Below are 22,216 nucleotides of genomic sequence, written 5' to 3'. Positions count from 1 at the left end.
ATCTATCCCTAGCAGGGCATCCTCCAGATCCATCTGCGCAAGAACTGCTTGCATCTTAATCTGCCACAATGCAAATCTGTTGTTGCGATCCAACAGCGGAATTTCATACTTCAAAGATGCCATTACTGTGATTGAGATGAACAACCCGAAAGCTCTGATACCAATTTGTGAAAAAAATAAAATAAAATAAAATAAAGAAAAAATAAAATAACACAAATTTTACGTGGAAACCCTTTCGGGGAAAAAAACCACAGGCAGAGGAGAAGAAAATTCACTATGTCGAAAATTTGAATCAATACAAGAGGAATAGACTATGTCTATTTATAGGCTTGTAAAGCCATATTCTAGTAGGATTGAAACACCTTATCCTAATCAATATAAAATAGATGGAGTTTAATAAGGTTTAAAAAACCTTATTCTAAAATAAAATAAAAGAAGTCTAGTTCTATATGGATTTTACTTTTATTTTATTTTCCATCGTATTTTATTTAAATAAGAATTTGGGTCACTTAATTCTATCAAGTATGTTGTTTGGTCAATGTTCTTGAGGCTTAATTGATTTGAATATTTTTTTTCAGTGTTCTTAAGAAAGAAGAAGAAAATAGAAGCAAATTAGGAGAGAAGAAATTTGGAAAAAAGTTTCAATTGTGGTAAAAGTGTTTGGAATGATTTTTTTCAAAAAACATTTGATTTTCTATAAAAGAAGAAAAAGGAAGAATTGCTCAAAAGTCCCTCATTTAGTCATTTAAAGGGTCAAAAGGTCAATAAACAGCCATGTGCCGGCCGCTGATTGGGCAATGTGCCACATCCGCATAAAATATGATACTGTTAGGGTCACAAAATATAGGTATTTAATTGGACATTCTGAAAGTACATATGGCACGTTAGAACACACCCCAAAATATAGAGGCCTTTCATGCCAATATCCCAATAAATAATATTTTATAACTAATTAGTAACATAAATGTAAAAGTCACAAGTGAAAAATATTATGCATAAAATAATAAATTATATATAATATAAAAATAAATAATTGATAACAAAAGACTCTCCTAAATTTTATAATTACAATTATAAACTTTTTAACTATGTAAAAAATTATATTCTTTATAATACCTAATTAAAATTATTGATTTTTATTAAGAATTATAGTTTAAAATTTTCACTTATGATTAAATTAACAATTATATATATTTAAAATTATTATACCAAATTAATTAATTGATTTTTATTGTAAAATAATATAATACTGATATTTTAAAATTCACCTGTAAATGCATATAAAAGAATTTAAATAAAGAAACTTTCATGTTAATTTTTATTGATTATACTTTAAATTTATTTATAGTTTGAAATTAAATTTAAACTTTATATTAATTTTATATAATGGTGATTATTTTAATTATAATTTTATAAACATGATTAAATCATAACTCAAAATTTTAGGGAGCGAAGTTTGCAAAAAGCTACAAATCTTGCAGAAGAAACAGGGTCAGTCACCAGAATCCTTGCTTGCTTTAATCTAACAGGGAGCTAATACTTGATCCACAAGGAAGAACATACAAATGGATTGAAACTTTTCCTATTCTTAAGGAAAATATTTAATTACATTAACAAGCGCAGTTGGAAAGTGTCTTCAAGGATTTTAAACCAGAGAAAAATTTGTACACTGGATATCAATCTTCCATGCATTTCCAGCCATGAAACTGTGATTGACTGTAATTAACTGGAATGGTAAAGAGACAGATTTAAAACAGCCTCTAAGTTTCCTTTTCAAACCAATACACACTAAAGTAGCCAATTATTAGGACAAGTTGGCCGACTTTTATTCAACTTGCTTGAAGTTCTTGATTAAGTAGTAGTTAATCAAGAACTGGTATTGTACAGTATGAAGCCATTAATTACAAGTTGTTGATTGCTAATTTAGAAGCAAGGCATGCATCCACAGCTTCAGCAACTGTGAGGAAAATCCCATCAGCTCCAATTTTCTCCACAAGTTTTGACAGCTTTAGCTTGTGGATCACTTGCCACCTAAGATTCACCATTACCAACTGCAAAAAAAAAAAAAGAAGAAAAATTGTAGTTTTAAAATCAGTCATGTAATTCCAGGAATAATTAAAAAGATCACAATCTCTATTGATGTTATAATAAGCTTACTTTCATGCCTAGTGAAACCAGCTCGGTGTGCAGTTCTTCTAGCGCCAGAATTCCAGAAGTGTCAATGTTCATCACATCTGTCACAAGGGAGAATCAGTTATACTCTGACATAGGCTGTTCTTTTTTTGGAAACTACAAGAAGATTATTTAAACTTACTGGTCATGTCGAGGATTAAGACTTGAACTCTGTCTTTTGCAGTTTCTTCTGTTCCATTCTCATCTTGTGTAAGGAGCTTTAGTATTCTGAAACAAACAAGTGCAATGTTATGTTTGGGAGTGGAATGGAGCCAATTGTTTGTTTCTCTTGTGAATTGCAGCTATACACCTACCTTTCTCTCAGGAAATTGGCATTGGCAAAGCAAAGTAAGCTCGAGTTTATGCGAAGTGTGAATAGTCCTGGTGTTTTAACAGCCATGGGATATTGATCCACCTCACAAAAGATATCTGTTCTTGGAAGTCTTCCTAGTTGTTCAACGGCTGGTCGGATGGAATTCAGCAACACCTTGGCAAATGAAATAGCTACCTGCAATTTATTGCAAATTTAATTTCTCTATTAGTAAACAATTGATCCCTCTCCAAATTCTACATGCAAAATTGTAATTAATTACTTATTAAAAGTTTCAAACAGGATGGTTTTATGTGAGTAACACAAAAAAAAAAACCCATTTATACAAATCACGCCTCGTTTGAAAAAATGAAAAAACAAACAGTTCAATCTGGAAAGTTGAATAGGTTTTGAAGAATGAGACGGAGAGAAATTTTGTGAAATTTGTAGGCATGGAAAATCAAAGCCACCGAGTATAGGACTAAAAGAGTTGTTGAGTAAAAACTTATTTGTTTTATAGGGGACTGAAACACGAGTAATTACTGTGCTGTATATGCTCCTTACTTTTTTGTCTATACATTAGCTTACAAGCAAACGGTGATCTACTCGTTCCCATAGCTGGGTGAAAGCAATAGTTGCAAGTAGTGGATAACAGACCGCGGGGGGTCCATAAGTCTGGTAAAAAAAATAATTACGGGTTCCAAGAGGGTGTGAACTTTTGACTCTCTGTGTAGGTAATTGTATGGATCAATCAAAAATCAATTATGAGATGGAATAGAACCCACAAGTCGCAATGAGTTTTAATTTCTTTCAATTCTGAACATTCAATGTTTGAAATAACATAGCATCCCCTGTTGATCATATCCACATGTTTTTTAGTTGGTAGTGAATTTATAATATCGTGTGGTCTGGTTTGTGCCCTTGTTGCTATTATCCAGGCTGGGAATATTAAATAGGTAATGTACTATTATATATTAGGTGTATGATATATATATTAAGCTTTTTATATATTTAAGTGTAGAAGAAAAGGACAAGAAATTACCGCTACTAGAAGACCGATCTCCACTGATTTGAACAAGACTCCGATAAAGGCACCGAGGCAAGCTAGGAAATCTAGTTTGTCAACCTTCCAGATACGGTAAGCTTCATTGATGTCAATAAGTCCAGGAAGTGCAGACATGATGATGGAAGCAAGGATGGCGACAGGGGTGTAATACAGTAGCCTGGTAAACAACTCCAATGCCAATATCACTGTAATCGCCATCACTATATTTGACACGACAGTTTTGCAGCCTGCGCTAAAGTTCACTGCAGTCCTGGAAAATGAACCTGCCAATACGTATATAATTAATTTTTATGTATGACGGGAATATGTGATATAATTTATGGGATTCAGTTTACCAGTGGCTACGTAGCAAGAAGTTAGAGATCCTGCAAGGTTCATGAACCCCATTGCCAACATTTCCTTGGTACCGTCTAAATGGTATCCATTAATTGAAGCAAATGATCGGCCAACTGCGATGGCTTCCTGAGAAGAATATGTTTCAATGGAGTTGCCGTAAACAAGCTAAAAAAGAAAGATGGGAGTGAGATGAAGAGTAGTTACGCACAGTGAGAGCAACAATGGCAGAAATCAACCCGATTTTGGCTGCTTCTGCAACATGTGTGCCATTAAATTGTAAACGATGGACTGAGCTTGGATTGAGGCCTCCTTTCAAGTGTTTTACTATCTTCACCCCATGATTGTCAGCCCTGGTTAAATATACAATCAGGGTGGATAATATGACTGACAATAGAGGAGCTATTGCTGGGAACCAGAAGAGCTTTTTGTTTCTTTTTCCCTGAAATCAGTTTTTTTTTTAAATTTACTGATGAAACAAATTAAATATCATTACTTTAATGGGAAAAGCCTGCCAGAATTCGATTACTTACGATAAACCTGGCGACAAGGAGGAATACCAGGAAGGATAAACCGAGGACGAAATTTAGAGGATACCACTGTTTAAAGAAATATAGAAAGGGTGAGACAATGAAAGCGAAAGATTTTAGCAATCATACTGAAATGATTGATGGCTGCAAAGTTAGGTTTCCTTGACTACTTACTTCATGTTTAACTGATTTGGAAACCGAGGTCAAAACTGACACTACATCGGTTTTAGTGGTGAAGTGACTCAGTCCAAATAGTCCCTTCAGTTGCTGAAGCCCTATCACAATGGCTGCACCCGCCATGAATCCAACTACTGCAGCATGTGAAAGAAAATCCACCAGGAACCCCAGTCTGTGAAACAGCAAAACTGTTTTCAGAGAAGAACATGTGTATTGATTTTTTTTTTAAAGGACCAAAAAAAAAACTCAAAAGATCTCACTACCTAAACAATCCAAATATGGCTTGGAAAGTTCCAGCAAAGAATGTTACGGTGAACACTAGACTTGTGTACCCAATGGGGTCAATTGCAGGATCCACCAGGCCTGGAATCATGGAAGATAGCAGCATTGAAACCACGGCTACCGGTCCGATAGCTATCTCTCTTGAACTTCCCATTAGCGCATATATAAGAGGTGGGACGACGCTTGTGTCTAGATGAAACAACCCCCACACAATTTCATCAAGAACAAGAAACGTCAAGCTTAAGGAAATGAAAAGCTCAGTTTTTCAGCAACTTACATAGACCGTATTGGGGATCAAGTTTCGCTAAATTAGCATATCCAATACTCTGGGGAAAAAGAAAATACAGTGAGTCATGAGAAAGCAAAGAGTGACACAGAGAAGCAAAAGATAGTAGTTACCTGAGGAATGCTAAGACTTGCAAGTGTTAAACCCGCCATTAAATCATGTTTAAAAAATGAAGCCTTGTAATTCCTTCCCCAGCTGAGGATCGGAAACAGACCTCGGAGGAAGGACATGGCATGTTTCCCCGTGGCGTTGGATGAGGAATTCTTTTTTCCAGGAGTTAACAAACTTCCTTTGACTGTACCAACTAGTTCCTGCCATAAACTAGGAGGCTCAGGTGAATTAATCAGCCACTGCACTCGCTCGTTTCGACTGGAATCCTCCAGGTCTAGCTGCTGAGCCTCCGCAGCAGTGTTAGGCAAGGAACCCATGATTAATGTTTGAAGCGTTTGGGTTAACTCACTCTATGATTGTAATCTTCTGAAAACAAGTCTAGTTCATGAATGATTTTTTTTATTTGGTGAACATCAAAATGGTCTCGTCAATAAATAATAGTCACATGCGATAATGACCCGCCTATAAATGTAAAATTAATTCAAGTGTATTTTTTTTATAATTTTATAATTATTTAAAAGTAATATGGAATATACAAGGATAATGTAATTGTTGTGCACGTTTAAATATTCTGTGTACTAAATCATATGAACCCCTCTTTTCTCAATGCAGAGCATGTGTGTTGTTCACATGTTAACAATGCGATTTCCAGTCTTAAGCTTTAAAAATTTTAGGTTGACTCAACAATTATAACCTTTAATTTAATTTTAATCTATTTCTAGTTATACTTCACCATCAACATCCTAAAAATAAATATTTTTATTATATCTATTTTTTTATACAATATCTGACTTAATCAACAATTAATTCAACAATTATTTTTTAACAAGGACAAATTATTAATAAACAAAAGTATTCAAAGCATTACCAACATTATAAATTACACGATTGCTATGTGAATTCAAGCTCAATTGAGTTTTCATTACTTTTTTTTTTGGCAAAATTCTAAATAATATTAATCCAAAAATCATTTATTTGAGATTTTAGTAATTAAAATTAAATCACTAGAATTATTCCGTTAACAAAAATTATTATTGATCCATTTGATTATAACAAATGAAAACATTGAGATACCATATGGACTAATATGTTAAGGTGATTATTAATTTTTTTTACTAAAGTCTTTTTGCCTAAATATATATAAGAATTTATTTAAAATTTTGAAAAATTAAAACTAAAGGTAAATTAAAATATGAGAATTTACTAAACGTCACAATTTTCAGAAAAAATAAATTAAATTGAAAGTTAAAATTATTTATTTACAAACTTTCGTACGATGATGTCCGACAATGGACTTTCAATTCTTTAACACTCAATTTCTGAGTTGAGTTAAAATTTTCAATGCTAAAATTAAAAATAAATATATATATTTTTTTTAAAAAAAGCTTAATCAAGTCCTTGAAAATTTGGTTGATAATATTTTAATTAAACAAGGGAAACCTAAATGATTTACATGTATAAGGATGTGGTGTAAATTTAAAATGATATTCTAACATTTCGTCGACAAGTTGTTACAACAAACTTTTTCGGATTCTCAATATATAAACCACGGCTTGTTTCTACATGTTATCCTCATTCATTTGGTATAAGAATGATAAAATTAAGTGCGACACTACAGCCTATAGGGGGGTCCATTTTTGCAATTGTGGTACCAAAATATGGTAAAATTATTGGTTGTCGGTTTGAATTTGAAGAGGAAGACACAACAATATCATGTTGCATCAATGCTTCCACATTTTTCTCTCTAAATATTGATTTTTTTACGCTAACAATTATCAAGAAAATGTCAACAACAATAATTTATTACTAGTATTTTTTATCATATGTGTATGTATGTAGACATAACGTATTTGGGATACAGATGTGCGTTTGAATATAACGTACAATAAATAATTCAAACGTAAAGTTTGAAAGTAATTAATAGTAAATAGTGTTGTTATTAATCTCTAGTTAGTGTGAAATTGACTTGTGACATCAACTCAATTAAGAATTTAAATAATAATATATAACTATTAAACTTTTTGTGCCATCAACTAAAAATTTTGAAGGATGAGTTACGTACGTCATCTTCTAATTAGGCTTTAAAATTTTCGAATTGGATAGAATTAGGACTTAACCATTTTTTTACTGAAAATTAGAAATGGACTCAGAAAAGAGTAAAGATATCCCCTTAAAAAAAAGTAAATAATAAACTTTATAGATAAAATCTAGTTTTGTTGAAAATAATCACTAAAATAAATATAAGCCAAAATCTAGTTTCGTTGAAAATAATCAATAAAATAAATATAAGCCAAAATGGTGAGGCATGGTGTTCATAATGTTACAACACACATTACAATACTTGAGTGTAACTGATTGCATCAAATATGATATGGGGTTTGAAATCTTGTGTTATCAGAAAAAGAAATCCATTTCCGGTTGCATACTCACTTGAGGCTTAGGGGAGGGACAAACATGTTTGATGGGTCTCTTCAACTGTCTATGATGTAATTAATATGGAACCTCTACCAGTCAAAAACGGAAAGCAAAAATTCTTGAAATAAAAATGGAGGCGAATGGAGGAGATTCATAGATGGGTCTGGATCATGGCTTTCCGTAACTCTTAGCCACTTTGACTCAATAAAAAAGAAAAAAAAAAAAAGAAGGAAAAAGATTTGAAGGGCTGGCTTTCATTCATCCTCAAACCCTTGGCTTTAGTTAAGATGGAACATATATCATCTCCATTTCGCTCTTTTCCTCTCACTAAAAAGCAAAGGCAGCATCATTATGAGCCAAACGTTTGGATTTGGTCTGCTGCCAACCCACTATCTCCAGATACCTCACCCCCTTCCATATCTTTCGAGTTTCGATATACTCCTCCCCCTCCCGCCACCCCCCCCCCCACCCACCCCTTTCTCTCTTTTGTATATTATAATCATGTTTGATCGTGTTATATAAATGTAAAATTTTGACTTGAGTTATTGACTCAATTCATAAGCGTGGAGGTTTAAAGTCTTGAGACTTACTATACGCAATAATGCATAAGTTTTTAATTATCTTTATGTGCGGTTATCGTATTAAATTTTAGTATAGAGTCAATTGGATATCAACTTAGTTAGGAAATAAATAAATAATTTTTTTATAAAATAACAAATATTAACATGAGTATTGGAACCCACCCACATTGTTTGAAAAGTCAAAAAGGGTGGGCACCGAAAGTAGAAACTAAGATTGGTTGGCAAGTTGGGTTAAAAGTTGGCATGGGATAATTGCAATTTTGGTCCCTAATTGTATAGGGACATTGCAAGTTGATCCTTAAACCTCAACTATAAATAGGCCTAACCATTTCTTACTTTCTTCATCCCATAATTGTCATTCTCTACTTAAGGCATTATACTCTCTCTCTATTTGTAAATTTCACTTGTAATTTTTGGAGTGAAATATATTTGGTAGTGCCCGAGGACGTAGGCAAAATTTGCTAAACCTCGTTAAAATTCTGGTGTTCTTTATTATTTGTTTTGCATATTTTGTGAATGTGATTGTAGTGATTTTATTGTGCTATTAAATTACGATAGAGGGATATTCTGGCTAGGAAAGACTTGGTATTTAAGTGATCTTCGTGATCTACCTCTCTTTCCTGGGAATTGAACTTAGTGTGATTTTTCAGTACAATAATTTTACTCTTTCACACGCTTCCGCGCAACAATTGGTACCAGAGCCAGGTTCGTACTTGGGGAATACGACCGTTTACAGTACTATTCACGTATACGGCACTATTCACGTATACGGCACTATTCACGTATACGGTACTGTTCACGTATACAGTAGTTGGGATTGAGGAGAAAAATGGCAGCAGCATCGTCATCAGCAAGGACTACTGTGACAAATGCAAAATTTGAAGTAGAGAAATTTGACGGTACCAATAATTTTGGTATGTGGCAATGTGAGATCCTGGATGTCTTATGTCAGCAAGAGCTAGATATAGCCCTTGAAGAAAAACCTGACAAGATGGATGACAAGGAGTGGGCCAAGATCAATAGACAGGCGTGTGGTACAATCCGCCTATGTTTGGCCAAAGAGCAGAAGTACTCTGTCATGAGGGAGACATCAGCGAAGAAGTTATGGGATACACTGGAAGAAAAGTTTCTAACGAAAAGTCTTGAAAATAGGCTTTATATGAAAAAGAAACTTTATCGATTCACGTATGCACCCGGTATGTCGATGAATGACCATGTGAACTCATTCAATAAAATTTTAGCAGACTTGCTAAATTTGGATGAGAAATTTGAAGATGAAGACAAGGCATTATTGTTGTTGAATTCCCTTCCTGATGAATATGATCATCTTACCACCACATTGCTTCATGGGAAGGACACGATCACATTTGATGTAGTCTGTAGTGCATTGTATAGATCTGAGACTCGAAAGAAAGATAAAAGAGATCACAGAGATACAACCGCAGAAGTCTTAACAGTAAGAGGTCGTTCACACAGCAGCAAATCTGGTAGAAGGGGAAAGTCCAAAGGGAGACCCGCCAAAGATGAATGTGCCTTTTGCCGTGAAAAAGGGCATTGGAAAAAGAATTGTCCTAAGCTACAAAAGGGCAAGGCTATTTCTAATGCATGTGTAGCGGAGCATGATGAGGAGTCAGACTTTAGCTTGGTTGGCATGGCAATGGCATGTCAAACGGATGAGTGGATTTTGGATTCAGGATGTACTTACCATATGTGTCCTAATAAGGACTGGTTTTCTAGTCTTAAAGAGCTAGAAGGTGGAATTGTTCTTATGGGCAATGATAGTGCTTGTAAGACAATGGGAGTGGGTACAGTCCAATTGAAGAATCACGACGGCTCAATCCAAGTCTTGACAGATGTTCGCTACGTACCTAGCCTAAAGAAAAATCTCATCTCATTAGGTGCCCTAGAATCTAAAGGGCTCACAATCACTTTGAGAGATGGATTACTAAAAGTAGTAGCTGGGCAACTGACGGTGATGAAAGGCACAAGAAGAAATAACTTGTATTTTTTAAATGGAAGTACAGTTATTGGATCAACATCAACAGTTTCTACAAAAGATGTAGATTCAGAGGCTACCAGATTATGGCATATGCGATTGGGACATGCTGGTGAAAAAGCTTTGCAGACATTGGTGAAGCAAGGCTTATTGAAAGGTGCAAATTCTTGCAAAATGGAATTCTGTGAACATTGTGTTCTGGGCAAGCAGAAGAGGGTAAAATTTGGTCCAGCAATTCACAATACGAAAGGAATCCTGGACTACGTTCACAGTGATGTGTAGGGACCTACCAAAGTAGCTTCTTTGGGAGGTATGCACTATTTTGTTACTTTTGTTGATGATTATTCAAGAAAAGTATGGGTGTATCTAATGAAAAGAAAAAGTGAAGTTTTGGATGCATTTCTGAAATGGAAGAAGATGGTGAAGACTCAGACTGGTCGAAAGGTCAAACGACTTCGATCAGATAATGGTACTGAGTACAAAAACGATCCATTACTACAAGTATGCCAAGATGAGGGCATTGTGCGACACTTCACTGTTCGGGATACACCACAGCAAAATGGGGTGGCAGAACGAATGAATCGAACTATACTGGAGAAAGTTCGATGTATGTTGTCCAATGCTGGATTGGGCAAAGAATTTTGGGCTGAGGCAGTTACATATGCGTGCCATCTAATTAACTGTTTGCCATCAGCTGCAATAAATGGAAAAAGTCCTATAGAGATGTGGACTGGTAAATCTGCTACTGATTATGATTCTTTGCATGTATTTGGTTCCACTGCATATTATCATGTAAAAGAATCTAAGTTAGACCCAAGAGCAAAGAAAGCATTATTCTTGGGTATAACTGATGGAGTAAAAGGATACCGTCTCTGGTGTCCTGATACAAGGAAGATTGTTTTCAGTAGAGATGTGACTTTTGATGAATCAACCATGTTAAAGTACAAGGATTCACAAAAGGATGGCAAAACCAGTAGTACTTTGCAGCAGGTGGAGCTTGAAAAGGTTAACGATGATCCAGCTAATATTGAAGGGACAAATGATGAAGAGGTTCCTACCCAAGAACCTCTACAGCAACAAGATTCAATTGCATATAGGAGGCCAAGAAGAGAGATTCGTAAGCCTGCTCGCTTTGATGATATAGTGGCCTATGCACTTCCAATTGCAGATGATGATGTTCCTTCTACTTACACAGAAGCAATAAGTAACCCTGATGGTGTAAAGTGGAAGCAAGCAATGAATGAAGAAATGCAGTCTCTTCATAAAAATAGGACCTGGGAGTTGGTGACACTACCCAAGGGAAAGAAGGCAATTGGATGCAAATGGGTATATGCAAAGAAGGAAGGATTTCCTGATAAAAATGAAATTCGATACAAGGCTAGATTAGTAGCAAAGGGTTACGCTCAGAAAGAAGGAATAGACTACAATGAAGTGTTTTCTCCAGTTGTGAAGCATTCGTCTATTCGGATTTTGCTAGCCTTGGTTGCGCAATATGATCTTGAACTAGTTCAGCTTGATGTGAAGACCGCGTTTTTACACGGTGATTTGGAAGAGGAAATCTATATGACTCAGCCAGATGGATTCAAGGTTGCTGGAAAAGAAAATTGGGTTTGCAAACTGACAAAGTCGCTTTATGGATTGAAGCAATCTCCGAGGCAGTGGTACAAGCGATTTGATCAGTTCATGAAAGGGCAAAGGTACACAAGAAGTAAATTTGATCATTGCGTGTATTTTCAGAAGCTACAAGAAGGAACTTTCATATACTTGCTCTTATATGTTGATGATATGCTAATAGCATCTAAGAGCAAAGTTGAGATTGAAAGATTGAAGACTCAACTCAATCTCGAGTTTGAGATGAAAGATCTAGGAGAAGCTAAAAAGATTCTCGGCATAGAAATTTGGAGAGATAGAGCTCATGATAGAGTTAGCTTGTCTCAGAAGCAGTATTTGAAGAAGGTACTACAGCAGTTTGGCATGAACGAGCAAACAAAACCTGTAAGTACCCCGTTGGCTTCTCATTTCAAGCTTTCTGCACAACTATCTCCTTCGACGAATACGGAACAAGAATACATGTTGCAAGTTCCGTATTCTAATGCAGTGGGTAGCTTGATGTATGCAATGGTGTGTACAAGACCCGACATTTCACAGGCAGTTAGTATAGTGAGCAGGTATATGCATAATCCTGGAAAAGGACATTGGCAAGCTGTGAAATGGATTCTACGGTATATTCAGAAGACAGTAGATGTTGGATTACTGTTCAAGCAGGATAATACACTTGGTAAAGGTGTTATTGGGTACGTTGATTCAGACTATGCCGGTGATTTGGACAAGCGAAGATCAACCACCGGTTATGTGTTTACACTTGCTGGAGGACCAATAAGTTGGAAGTCTACACTACAGCCTACAGTTGCATTGTCAACCATAGAAGCCGAGTACATGGCTGTAACAGAGGCTGTAAAGGAGGCTATTTGGTTACAAGGTATGGCTAAAACCTTGGGGTTGGTTCAGGAGCATATTAACGTGTATTGTGATAGTCAAAGTGCTATTCATTTAGCAAAGAATCAGGTCTATCATGCACGTACAAAGCATATCGACGTACGATTCCATTTTGTGCGGGAAATTATTGAAGAGGGGAAAATTTGTCTTCAGAAGATCAAGACTGCAGATAATCCCGCAGATATGATGACCAAGGTGGTAACAGTAACCAAGTTTGAACATTGTTTGAACTTGATTAATATCCTGCAAGTTTAACAGTTGAAGAAGGCACTATCAAGTATTGTTGTCAAAGGCAGAAAGAATTGTGTGAAGATAAGATTATCCTAATCAAATCTTCAAGGTGGAGATTATTGGAACCCACCCACATTGTTTGAAAAGTCAAAAAGGGTGGGCACCGAAAGTAGAAACTAAGATTGGTTGGCAAGTTGGGTTAAAAGTTGGCATGGGATAATTGCAATTTTGGTCCCTAATTGTATAGGGACATTGCAAGTTGATCCTTAAACCTCAACTATAAATAGGCCTAACCATTTCTTACTTTCTTCATCCCATAATTGCCATTCTCTACTTAAGGCATTATTCTCTCTCTCTATTTGTAAATTTCACTTGTAATTTTTGGAGTGAAATATATTTGGTAGTGCCCGAGGACGTAGGCAAAATTTGCTAAACCTCGTTAAAATTCTGGTGTTCTTTATTATTTGTTTTGCATATTTTGTGAATGTGATTGTAGTGATTTTATTGTGCTATTAAATTACGATAGAGGGATATTCTGGCTAGGAAAGACTTGGTATTTAAGTGATCTTCGTGATCTACCTCTCTTTCCTGGGAATTGAACTTAGTGTGATTTTTCAGTACAATAATTTTACTCTTTCACACGCTTCCGCGCAACAATGAGAATATTTTTTTTAAATAATTAAAATTTTTCATATAAAATAACAAATATATATATAAGAATATATTTTTTTATAAAAGACTTTTATAAAATATTACTATGATAAAATTTAAACTTAAAATACAATAATTTTCAAAAAAATTATTTTAACCTTTTTAATTAAAGCAATAATTTTTTTTATAAATTTACTTTTTTCCCATATGCCATATACTCCATATTAGTTTCACACTATATTTTTCATAATTTAGGTTGACAAGATTAAAAATTATGTTTCACATATTTTAATTTTAATCAGAAGATCTGCTTTACCAATTTTATTAAAAATCACATTTAATTAAAAAGATAATTTAGGAAATAAAATAAAATTTATGTTGAAACGATATCACATTCTAATTTAAATTCCTAAAAAAGCCTTTAGGTGGTAAATGTTATTTAAATTAGTTTTGAATAGTTTCATTATTTCACTTAAAAGTATTTTGTTTAGCACAAGAATTTCAAAAGAAGTCTCTAAAAAAGTTTAAAGAGAATTTTGCTTTTATTCACCAGATGGATACAATAAAAGCTGATAATTGCGGTTCAATTTTTGCATTTAAATAATCTTACCAAACTCGATTCAATTTACTCAAACTCTTTATCCTAGATGCATTATCTCACACATGGATCTATAATCTGCTGTGCAAATGGTGCTCCAGTGAATCAACACAAATATCACGTAAAGCACAACCAAATGTCACTCCAAAATATGGCAATAAGTCCATTGCTTAACAACCAACAAGCACTCTTTTGAACCTCCTCCCATACTTTTGAAACTAGCCTCCATACAAAAGAATTGTTTCCTTTGTCAATTGAGTTAGGAATGGTGAATGACTTTCACCTTATATTTAGAACTCATGACTTTCACCTAGAAGCTCTTAGTGTTGGTGAGTTCTTTTAACGCAATCTTCATCGTAAAGGATCTATTTTGTTCTCTCAAATGGCAAAAATACCATATCTCCATTTTCTAGAGGTCGGCAGGAATTATCCCACGAAATTAAAGCTTGCTTATTGTAACACCTTACCCAATCGTCCAATTCGAGATGTGAAATGTCACATTCATTATTGCAAGAGCAACTACAACTTCGTTTGCATATCAAATAAACAATTTAGACAAGTCATTAGGTTCAATTAATACTTAATTATAATATGTTATTTAATCAAATCTAGGTTATAAACGAGCTTACGAAAGCTCTTATGAAAAACCAACGTTAATTGAAGGGCTAAAATGTAAAATTTTCAAAATACCGAAATGACGTCATGGCCATGTGGGAATCATGTCGCGACATTGAAGGCAGAAGATCGACATCATGACTTCAATCGAGGTGAGTCACGATCTTAAAGACAAGAAGCTGAGGTCATGACTTCAATAGGGGACGTCATGACTTAGAGGACAGGGGGATTCAATGTCACAACCTCAACAGGAGAGGATCGCAACCATGGAGATAGAAGCTCGATGTCGCAACTTTCAACACTTTCAATATACCATTCATGTCTCATTCACCAAAATTTATGCCACATCTCATTTTGCAACCACATGAATATATCATATTATGTTTTCTATCATCATATCACACTTGCTTATATTTCATAGCATATCACTTATTCAATTCATTTTCTCATCTATTTTTTGAATCTATTGATTCGTTTTGTATCTATATTGGCCTTCAGACTTATTTAAACCGGTTTGCATCACATGCTATCATTTCACATAAATGCAAATTTCTCCATTAGTAGCTTCATCTATCATGTCAATATGCAAAGTTTATGTTTTATTATCCCTATTAACCGGACACGGACTCAAGACTGATACATGGATCATTCAACCATCACACTAATATATCTGGCACTCAGTGCCTCATCAGAACGTCCGAAGTATAAATTACACTTCGCGCCTCATTAGTATAAACTGAAGTAAATCTCGTACACTAATCCTATGGCATGCTAACTATGTCCAACTCTACCTGAGACAATTAATAGGGTAACAAATGATTCAAACACACACATATATATATGTTCATGATCACATATCATAATTTCATATAATTCTTGTTTTTACCATGCTCATCCCTATTCAATCCACAACATTTCATATCACCTCATATAAACTGAATTATGAGACAAGTAGAATGTTTACCTCAATTAAGCTAGTTTGCAACAAATCGTGTATGTGTGTATATATAATTCAAATTATGAAAGTACAAGCCGTATTTGTTACTCGCATTCAACTCTCACCTTTCCTTTCTCTTGAGAGGACCTAGCGTCGTCTTTAACTACATTCGATAATTCAATTATAAAAACAGTATTAAATTTCATTCTTACACATGAAATCGTATAATCAAGCATATTTTGCATTTTATTCATTTTAGCCCCTATATCTGAAATACTCATTTTTTTGTATTTAACATTGAATCAAAATCTGATTTCATATCCATTCATTAGGGGTCTTGTACTACTAATCTATAGTATAATTTCTTAAAAACTTTTAATTTATTCAATTTGGTCCCTAATGTCTTCAAGTTATCTAATAAACTTAACTTAATTTCTAACTTAATTCTTAACATAATTCAAGCTTTCTAACTATCAATCTCTTCAAATTCAAGAAAAATTCATCAATTTCACTTTAATGACAACTTGCTAGTCATCTAATAATTGAAAGAATTAACACATGGATTAGCTGATTAAGCTCTCATGATTCAAAATCTATAAAATTTGAAAGAATTAGCTTGAATGCCTAAGTTGATTTGAATCAAAATGGAAAAGGAAACAAAGAAGTTTTTCTCTTTCCTTTTAGCTTGAGCCGCTAATCATAAGGAGGAAGATGATAACTTAATCTTTCTTTCCACTTACTTGCTTATATACTAGGATTAAATTTTAATTAATCTTAATTAATTATGCTTAATCCACTAATATAATATATACATATCTCTTAATTACAATTATGACATTTAAGTGGCTATCATCATTTCTTTCCACTTTCCCATAGAAGAGAACAATAGTTTGTTAATTATTTTGGTCCTTTGGATAATTATTAACTAGGTCCTCAAGTATTTTTTAATTTAAAATTTAATAGCGATTGGAATTTTATAATTTAATCCCTAAACTTCAATTAGTGATTTTCTCGGTTAAATTACTTAATCGATCTTTAATATATTTTCATACCAACTCCGTAAATCTTCTTATTTTATCCTTCCAGACTCAGTTTATGGAAATAGAGTTTCCAAAACTGTATTTTTCGATACAGCCTAAAATCGAGTCGTTAAACTTATATTTATCATTCATCGTAAAATATGAGACAAATTAATATATATTATCTAAATATTATAAAACATGAGATAAATTAAAATGCATTAAAACATGATATAGTAACTAAGACCTTTCATATACTAAAAAATTATGTGCTAAAATAGAACTTTTAATATCAATGTACATAATTTATAATTGTTTGGTAAATTAATAGTATGTTTTGATAAAAGTAAATATTGATTTTGGAAAATTATTCGTTTCTTAATTTTAATCTTATTATATATATAAATACTATACCAATATAAGGTTACATAAAAAGGAAATAAATGGTCATGTTCACATTATAGCTTTTTGACACGTGAAACTCTTCATTTGAAGTACTTATTTATAATTTGGGTAAATTACTCATTTACTCACTCCTTAAATTTTTATCCCATGCATAGACTTGATCAGTCGGGTCTAAGTCAGGCCGATGCAAAATTTTAGGCCCAGGCTGGAAAATAAGTCTAAAATTCTTCTCAAGTTTGACCTAGATTAAAAATGATAAACCCAAGCCCAACCTGCCGATATTATTTTTTAGATTATTTTTTATATAAAAATAAATTTAAAAATATAATACATCAAATTTACTAAAAACATTAAAATAAATATTTCTCAACAAATTAAAAATAGATTAAAAAAAGGCTTTTTATTTAAATAACATTAAGATAGTTGCAATTTAGCAAGCAAATGCCTCTAAAATTGTAGCAAAATTAACAATAAAAAAAGAGTTATACAATCCCCAAACAATAACAAAAAAATAGTAGTAATATGATAACGAAATGGTACCAAAATAGCAACGAAATGGCAGCAAAACAACAACAAGATAGTTGCAAAACAACAAAATCAGACTAGACCAGGCAAAAAAACCTCCTTGAGGCCCGACCCGTTTAGAAAATGGGCCTTATTTTTTGTCGAAGCCCATTTTATGGGCATATATTTTTTCCAAACCCTCTCACTTTTTGCGCAGACCTTTGGGCCTAGGCGGGTGGTCCAGCCCATGATCAGGTCCACCCATGCCTTTTGTTTAAAATTTTTCTTTATAATTTTGTATATGTTAAATATAAAGTTGGTTTCAAATAAATTATATCTTTATTTTAAATTTTTACTTAATTGAATTAAATGTTAATATTATAATATTAAAATTAATGGATATTAAATTGTTAAACTTAAAATATAGTTTATAAAAAAAGACATTATTAATAAAATTTACCAAATTAAATGTATTTTTCAAATATAATAAGAGTTAATTACATTCATTGATTAAAATAAAGTAAATATAAATATTATAAAATTATAAAAAGAATCGAATATTAAAAATTTTAACATTAAAATAAATTAATTTAACAATAGATATAATAAATATCTTGTAAGAAATTAATAATATTATTATTTAAATTATAATATATTAAAATTAACATTCAAATTATGGTGAATTTTTTTATTATTTTAATATTAGATATTTTTAAAATTAACTTTAATAGAACTGATTCTAATTTAGTTAAATATTTTTAATAATATTGTGATTACATTTTTTTTCAATTTATTAATGATTTTTGAAGAAATTCATTAAAAAAATTAAGCAAAAACTATTGTTATAAAAATATTATAAACTTAATACACACAATCATTATTCATTGCATGAGAATACAAATTAATTAATAGAATATATATTCTTTTGAATAGTTTTAGAGTGACAAATGGCATACCATATGGAAATATGTTGATTAGCATCTCATGTTATAATATATTTAAATTTTTAAAATACTAAAAAATTAATAATTTTTATCCAAAATAAACTTGGACAAATAGATATCTAAGTTCATTTGTAATTAGTTATTCATTTCTCGAAATCCATTTCTAGACTTAATGTTAAAAAATTATAAAATATTTAAAAAATAAAAAGTTAAGAAATTGAAAAAAATAATTATAAAATATAAAAAAATAAAAATATTTAAATTATAAAAAATATAAAATTATAAATTATAAAAACTATTAAAAATATATAAAAATCATAGAATAAATAAAATTTCTAAAAAAATAAAAAATATATATATTGGCAATTTCATTGGTAAAATTCTCATATTTCTGGATAGAAGGGAGTAGGCAATGAGTTAACGTAAGAGAGCAAAGCAATGATATATAGGAACTACATTGATTAGCAAAATTATAGTATTTTGTGAGAAAAGTAAATTCAAAGTGCTAGAATCTAGTATTGAAGAAGCCGTAAGAGAGCAAAGCAATGGTAGGAACTACATTGATTATTGCAAATATGTAACTAAAGTCATTGTTGTATTCTTTTTCATGTAATTCATATGAAAAATAAATATGAAGATCTTTTTAAATGATTTTCTTGAGACATTTTGATGAATATCCCATTAGTTAATTTTTTATAATTTTTTAAAGCAATTATAATTTTAATAAGTTAATTTATTTATACTTTTTACAATTTTTATATTTTCATCATTTTTAATAATTTTTTAGAAAGATGTGTTATGATTTTTGTTAAGGGGGATCAACTTTTTAAAGAGAAGTCTTCAAAGTATCATCTGTCGAGCAGTCGATACGGCCCCCAACAATTGTAGACATTGTCCCAAGATACGAGTTTTGTCTCCCAACTCTGCGGAGAGCCTCGAGAGTTTACAAAGTGGGAGCACCTCAGTTGGTGGGAAAAGTACATACATGAAAGATGCATACATAATTAATCGATAAAGTTGTGTATGATGTGGATCGAACCACCAATCAAGGCATAACTAGCCTTTTCAAGGAGACATGTTAATTATGCATTGGTTGGTAGTTCGATCCACATTGCGCGCGACTTCATCAATTAATTATCCACATGTCCTTCATGTACATACTCTCCCCACCAACCAAGGTGCTCCCACTTCGTGAATCCTTGAGGCTTTTTGCGAAGTCAGGAGCCAGAATCTGTGTTAGCCAAGTGGCACCATGTCTCCTTGAAGAGGCTAGTTATACATTAGTTAGTGGTTCGGTCCACATTGCGAGCAACTTCATCGATTAATTATCTACGTGTCCTTCAAGTGCGTACTCTCTCCATCAACCGAGGTGCTCCTATTCCGTGAACCCTTGAGGCTCTTCGCAAAGTTGGGAGACAAAACTCGTGTCCTGAGACAATGCCTAAGATTGTTGGGGGCCGTATTGATTGCCCGCGAACAATGCTTCAGAGACTTCTCCCGAAGGAGTAGATCCCCCTCAACAATTTTTTAATAACCATATCCAAAATGAACCTATACAAAAGGATGTTTAGATTCAAATGAAGTTAGATGTCATTTTGCCAAATATATTTTATAAGTACATTTTTAAAAGAATTATTTTTCATTTTTTATTTTTAATTATATGTTGACATGGCATATCATGTTTTAGATTGTCATCGTTTATGCCAACCACACCAGCGTTCCTTAACAATCAAACCGATCGATGATTATCTTCATTAACGAAAGAATCTAATTGACTTTGTTTTCATTAGGGGTTCAATTAGATACACTTTTTCTATTAACAAAAGAACTTAATTGAATACACTCAGAGCTGGTTTGAACCTTTAGCCTGTAAAATATAAAATTAACTTAAATTTTTAACATTAAATAATAAGTAAATGTCTAACTACTTATCTTATTCTCTTTTATTATTATTTTTTTTTGAATTTTTGCTATTAAGTAAAAATTGAAATGATAACTGTAAAGCCCAAAATCTGCCCGGGCCCATACCAGCAAACCCCCCGCATGCCCATCACCGTCTGCACCCCATACCCCCACGCGTCTGACACCAGCTGCCACCGCCCAAGCACCTGCCACCACCGCCCATACCCACTTGCTCTGCAAAACCTGCAAAACAACAAAGAACAGAGAGCAAAAATAAGGCTATAAAAGCCGAAACAAGCATGTAAACAGGGGGGCAATTTAACAAACTTTAGAAATAAAAGAAAACTAAGTTTTTTTCTCCAGACCTGTTATTTTATTCTGTTTTACTCTATTTTATACATACATATTTTTAACGAAAACAAAGTAGAGAAAGAGGACTTACCGGAGATACCTCACAACTGTGCCGTCGGTGTGTGGTTCTCCGTCGCTGGCCCGGATCTGAAAGGGGGAGCTACGAGCCTCAGTCTCGGCGCTCGTGGGTGTTCAAAGGCCCGGCTTTTCAAATCGCCCGAAGGCTAGGCTCTAAAAGCCCCTTTGTCTCTTCGTTGGCCGCCGGTATAGTGGCGGTACGATAGACGGATAAACGGCGGTGTGAAACTCAACCGTCGGAAGGCATGGGGAGGTTTTGAGAGGTTTCTGTAGATTTTTCTTAATAGGGGGAATAAATGAACAAAAAAATAAAAAGAGGGTTTAAGTGGAGAGCTGAAACGGCAGTGTGTTGGAACCCACCCTAGACGCAAAACGACGTCGTTTTTGGGGGGGAATCTGCATGTTTAGTTCTTTGGGGTTATTTGTGTAGATAGTCCCTCTTCATTTTTTGTTCTTTTAATCCAGTCCGTTTTTCTTACTTTCTTTCCTTTTTAATTTATCTGCATAATTTGTTTCTTATTTCGTTCTGGCCCATGTCAAAACGAAGCGCATAAGAGATGGGGATATTGCGCAGTCAGTCCTTCTTTCTTCCCAACGCATCCTATTTTGGTCCCTGACGATCTTTTTATTTATTTTACAGTTTGGAACCCTAGATTTTGGTTTGATTTTATTTTCATCCTTTAGTTCATTTAATTTATTTATTTTTTTAAATAAAAGGGGAGTTCCTTTAATATTTATTTTAAGTTATATATATATGTACATATATATATGTATATTTTATTTACCTAATATTTTTCTTATTATTTGTATTACTTGATTTAAGTCATTATATGTACATACATGTTTTTTTAATACACATACACGTACATATTTTTTTTATAATTTATAGATATACATACTCATATACATTTCTTACTATATCTTATAATTTTTATATATATGTACATATTCTTTATTTATTTTAAATATATATTTTTTATATTTCATATTTTCTACATGCATATATATATACTTATATATTTACATATTTTAATTCATATATTTGTAAATGTATGTACATACTTACGTCATTTTATTTTTATAATACATATTTATATCTTTTTTGTCTTTATGTAATATATATACACACATGCGCATGTTATTTATATATATGTAATTATGTTTTCATATTTTATAATTCTTATACATACATATATATATACGTATAGACATACATATTTTCATTT

General features: G+C 32.8%; 1 protein-coding gene across 1 annotated transcript; it reads right to left on the bottom strand.

Moving 5' to 3' along the window:
* Positions 1-1,566: 1,566 nt before the first annotated feature.
* On the bottom strand, positions 1,567-5,673 carry LOC107957723 (low affinity sulfate transporter 3). Its single transcript, XM_016893285.2, has 12 exons — positions 5,270-5,673; positions 5,148-5,196; positions 4,852-5,059; positions 4,586-4,760; positions 4,415-4,480; positions 4,093-4,323; positions 3,884-4,010; positions 3,525-3,811; positions 2,487-2,680; positions 2,315-2,400; positions 2,158-2,234; positions 1,567-2,051 (listed from the first exon to the last, which is right to left on the bottom strand). The coding sequence occupies exons 1-12, from the start codon at positions 5,582-5,584 to the stop codon at positions 1,902-1,904; spliced, it is 1,965 nt and encodes a 654-aa protein (XP_016748774.2). The 5' UTR covers positions 5,585-5,673; the 3' UTR covers positions 1,567-1,901.
* Between the last annotated feature and the right edge of the window lie 16,543 nt (positions 5,674-22,216).

This window comes from Gossypium hirsutum, chromosome A05, assembly GCF_007990345.1.
Source record: "Gossypium hirsutum isolate 1008001.06 chromosome A05, Gossypium_hirsutum_v2.1, whole genome shotgun sequence".
Classification (NCBI taxonomy): Eukaryota; Viridiplantae; Streptophyta; class Magnoliopsida; order Malvales; family Malvaceae; genus Gossypium; species Gossypium hirsutum.
The sequence above is the reverse complement of the archived record's forward strand: the minus strand, read 5'-3'. Positions and strand labels throughout refer to the sequence as shown.

What these genes read in the sequence shown, in the direction of transcription:
- LOC107957723 (XM_016893285.2), bottom strand. Translation starts at nt 5,584, where the DNA reads ATGGGTTCCTTGCCTAACACTGCTGCGGAGGCTCAGCAGCTAGACCTG. An exon ending in TGATCCCCAATACGGTCTAT is followed by an intron (nt 5,060 to 5,147) that starts GTAAGTTGCTGA and finishes TGTTTCATCTAG; the next exon opens with ACACAAGCGTCGTCCCACCT. An exon ending in CTTAATCCTCGACATGACCA is followed by an intron (nt 2,235 to 2,314) that starts GTAAGTTTAAAT and finishes CCCTTGTGACAG; the next exon opens with ATGTGATGAACATTGACACT.